Source organism: Mastomys coucha, unplaced genomic scaffold, assembly GCF_008632895.1.
Source record: "Mastomys coucha isolate ucsf_1 unplaced genomic scaffold, UCSF_Mcou_1 pScaffold22, whole genome shotgun sequence".
Lineage (NCBI taxonomy): Eukaryota > Metazoa > Chordata > Mammalia > Rodentia > Muridae > Mastomys > Mastomys coucha.
Window position 1 is genome coordinate 245,592,408 of NW_022196905.1, and position 4,203 is coordinate 245,596,610.

Consider the following 4,203-nt stretch of genomic DNA (forward strand, 5'->3'; position numbering starts at 1 on the left):
CAAAGCCATGTATCATTTCATGGTTCTGTTTCATTCTGGTCCCTTCCCTTTCCTTCCTTTCCTTTCCTTTCCTTTACTGGTTTTTCTTTTTTTTTTTAAAGATTTATTTATTATTATAAATAAGTACACTGTAGCTGCCAGTGTAGGGCATCAGATCTCATTATGTGTGGTTGTGAACCACCATGTGGTTGCTGGGATTTGAACTCAGGATCTTCAGGAGAGCAGTTGGTGCTCTTACCCACTGAGCCATCTCACCAGCTCTCCTTTACTAGTTTTTCAAGGCAGGGTTTCTTTGTGTAGCCCTGGCTGTCCTGGGACTTGCTCTGTAGGTGTTTCTCAGAATCAGAGAACCTGCCTGCCTCTGCCCTCTGAGTGCTGGGATTAATGTGTGTGCCACCATGCCTAGCTTACTTCCCAGGTTCAGTGGGTCAGGATTTAGGAGCAGCATAGTCAGGGATGTCTCAAGGGTCTATACTTCTTGGGTTGTTGTCATGCAAGGGCTGCACTGAGGCTGGATGGTCTGCTCCCAGGTGGTTTACTCATATTCCTGAAATAGTTCTGGTAGGTCAAAGACTTCAACTACCTTGACTCTCAGAGGTTCTAAATTCCCAATGCTATTTGATAGAAACGAGGAGAATTCAATACATTTCTCATTTCTCGATGAGACTAACAAAAAATAGAGACAGATGCAAAAAGGACCCTAAGAGACTCAGCACAGGGCACAGAGGTTAAAGGGAGGGAGAGGTTCCTTGTGGGACCTGGAAGTCTAAAACACTGTTCCCTGTCTTACTTCAGAGACCCTGGAATTGCTTGTCTTTTTGGTTAGACCCTGTGAGTATTTTCTTTGTATGTACTTTTGCACACAAGAAGAGGGCATTGGGCCGGGCGGTGGTGGCGCATGCCTTTAATCCCAGCACTTGGGAGGCAGAGGCAGGCGGATTTCTGAGTTTGAGGCCAGCCTGGTCTACAGAGTGAGTTCTAGGATAGCCAGGGCTACATGGAGAAACCCTGTCTTGAAAAAACCAAAAAAAAAGGGGGGAGGGCATTGGATCTCATGGGACTGAAGTTATAGAAGGTTGTAAGCTGCCATGTGTGTGCTGGGAATTGAACCCAGGGCCTGTGGAGATCAGCTATTGTTCTTAAACTCTGAGCCAGTCACAATTCTTGAAACTGGAGTTATAGAAGGTTATGAGTAGTCATGTGGCTGCTGGGAACTGAGCTCAGACCCTCTATATGAGCAGCCAGTGCTCTTAACCTCTGAGCATCTCTCCAACCCCATGTTTGTTTTTCTTTTAAATTATGTGTATTTGTTTGTGACTGGGTGTGGGTATTGTTACCCTTGGAGACCAGGAGAGGGTGTCAGATCCCCTGAAGGTGGAGCTTAGAGTGCCAAATGTGAGTGGTAGGAGAGGAACTCAGGTTCTGTGTACAAGTAGTCCATGCTCCTAACTGCTGAACTCTCTCCAGCCCTTCTGTTAAATTCGTAAAGGCTGTGTCTGTCTTAGATTGGAAGCTGACTTTTATTTCTCTCCCTCCTGAGGAGGAGAAGGATCCCCAGTAAGTGTTCAAATTTACCTTAGTGTTTGTGGAAACTCTTTATCTATAGACTACCTTGACTGAGAGCAGTAGTTCTCAACCTCTGGGTTTCGACCTCTGGGGGTGGGGGATTGGCAGGTTTTGAATGACCCTTTCATAGTGGTCACCTAAGACAATCAGAAAACAGATATTCATATCACAATTCATAACAGCAAAATTACAGCTATGAAGTAAGTAGTAATGAAAATAATTTTATGGTCAGGGGTCACCACAACATGAGGAACTGTGTTAAAGGGTCATATTAAGCAGGTTGAGAACCACTGATAGCTTCTAATAATGTAACCACCACTAACTCATGAAATGGAGTGCTGTGTTGGGTGCAGGGCAGGTGAAGAAGGAAAATCTAGCATAAGATTAGATCCTTCCGAAACCTGTGAACATCTGCCTGCTGGTTCTCTCTTTGTAACTATTGAAAGACCTTAAGATGGAGGTTCCAGTTCCTGACTGGACCAAACTGAAGAGAACTAGGTAGATAATTACCTGATTGGAAGTTACGAGTTATGAGTGTTCCTAGACTCAGGACAGCCAGAACTGGGGTGTGTGCAGGGTATTTCTTGTTTTGTTCACCCTATGTGTATGTAGTAGGGGTATATCTTGACCCCAGCTTTTTCTTTTTTTCTTTTTTCTTTTGGCTTTTTCTTTTTTTGGTTTTTTGAGACAGGGTTTCTCTGAGTAGCCCTGGCTGTCCTGGAACTCACTTTGTAGACCAGGCTGGCCTTGAACTCAGAAATCTGCCTGTCTCTGCCTCCCAAGTGCTCCAGTTTTTTCTTTTTCTTTCTTTCTTTTTTTTTTTTTTAAGATTTATTTATTATTATATGTAGGTACACTGTAGCTGTCTTCAGACACCCTAGGAGAGAGCATCAGATCTCATTATGGATGGTTGTGAGCCACCATGTGGTTGCTGGGATTTGAACTCAGGACCTTCGGAAGAGCAGTTGGTGCTCTTACCCACTGAGCCATCTCGTCAGCCCGCTCCAGTTTTTCCTAAGCCCCATCAGTAGCCTTGTTCCCTTGGAAGCACATAAATCAATAATGTAAAGATGTTGTAGCTAATGTCTTGTATGATACTGTGGGTTTCCAACCTGCACAACATGCAGAACATTACCATTCAGCACATTCCACCCCACTCTGCTTTTTATTTCACAAGACACATTGGAAAGGGCGGGGAAGCCAGAGTGTAAAATGGGTAAAATGGAGGCCTCTAATTTAAAGAATCCTAACTTGTGCATTTGACTCAATCTGTCCATGTTGCATTTTGTATCCAACAGTGGAGAACACGCAACTGACCCTGAACCTGCAGACAGAGAACAAAGGTAGTGTTGTCTCTGGAGGAGAGCTGACAATTTTCCTGGATGGGCCAACTGTTGATCTGGGAAGTGTGCCTAATGGCAGTGCAGTGACAGATGGTGAGTGCCGCCCTGCTCCTCAGGCTGTGCCAGGATAGTGCGGATGGGCAGAGATGCTAGGGATCTTGGTTAGAGACTCGTTAGCAGCCCTGTCTTAGTGTTAGCCCTGCCTCCTCTTAGTCTCCCAGATCAAAACATGACATGCTTCTCAAGGACCAAGATAAATGTCACAGCTCTGGGTGTGATTATTTGAACTGAAGGCAGAGAAAAGCATCTTTTCACCTGATATGGGCCTTGGAAATTAACCCTCAGTTAACAATTGTGATTCTAGTTAAATCCTCTGGGGAGCTTGAGTGTGCTGTATGAGATGGAATTGGTTGGGTAGGAATTTGTATCCTTGTGGAGACACAAATTAGCAAAAAGGGACAAGCTGGAGCAGGGGATAGTGCCTCCTGCTCAGACCTGAGGGTTTACAGTGTTGCTAGTTTGTTCCATTTGATCTATTCTGAAATTAGTCACTTCTGGATCTAATAAGAAATTATTTCATGGAATCTAAGGTCTGAAATGGGCTGTTTCTCTCTCCTTTTTCTCATTAAATATTTTGTTAGGTGTGATGTAAGATGGAGCTTCTCAGGCTAAATACACTTTCTGTAGCATTAGGGGTGATGTGTGAACTCTTAATTCAAAGGCAAGGTGCAGTCTCAGAGGTTGGAAAGAACTTGGCTGTTGAGAATTTTCTGCTCTGGGTCTGGAGAGACGGCCCTGCAGTTAAAGCACTGCTTGTTCTTGTAGAGAACTTGTGTTTGGTGCCCAGCATCCACGTGGCAGTTCATACCCATCTATATCTCCAGTTCCAGGGAATCCGACATCTTCTTCTTACCCCCACCACACTAGGCACACACATGGTGCACAGGCATACATGCAGGCAATAAATAAGTCTTACCAAAAAAAGGGCCCTGTACTGGGCTTTGTTTTGATTAGAGTAGTTTTGTCTTTTTTTCTTTTGAGGTTTTTGTTGTTCTTTTGTGATTTTTTTTTTTTTAAGACAGTTTCTCTGTGTAACAGCCCTGGCTGCCTTCTTTCTTTAAAACTTTTGTTATTACATAAAACATTTATTGTGTGTGGCATATGCGTGGAGGTCAGAGGACAGCTTTGGGAATTGACTCTCTTTGAGAGATCTGGGGATTGGCTTCAGGTTGTCAGGCTTGGTGACGAGTCCCGTAACTGTGGCAGCACGGTCTCTTTGTGTGTGTGTGTGTGT

At 44.2% G+C, this 4,203-nt stretch overlaps 1 protein-coding gene across 1 annotated transcript in view; it reads left to right on the forward strand.

The window, feature by feature from the left end:
* The window catches only part of Wwp2 (WW domain containing E3 ubiquitin protein ligase 2), a 125,362-nt gene that overhangs the window by 48,655 nt on the left and 72,504 nt on the right, over positions 1 to 4,203 (forward strand). Inside the window, exon 5 of the mRNA XM_031341345.1 lies at positions 2,865 to 3,002. Within this exon, the coding sequence (XP_031197205.1) occupies positions 2,865 to 3,002 (138 nt within the window). The remainder of the gene's footprint in view (positions 1 to 2,864; positions 3,003 to 4,203) is intronic.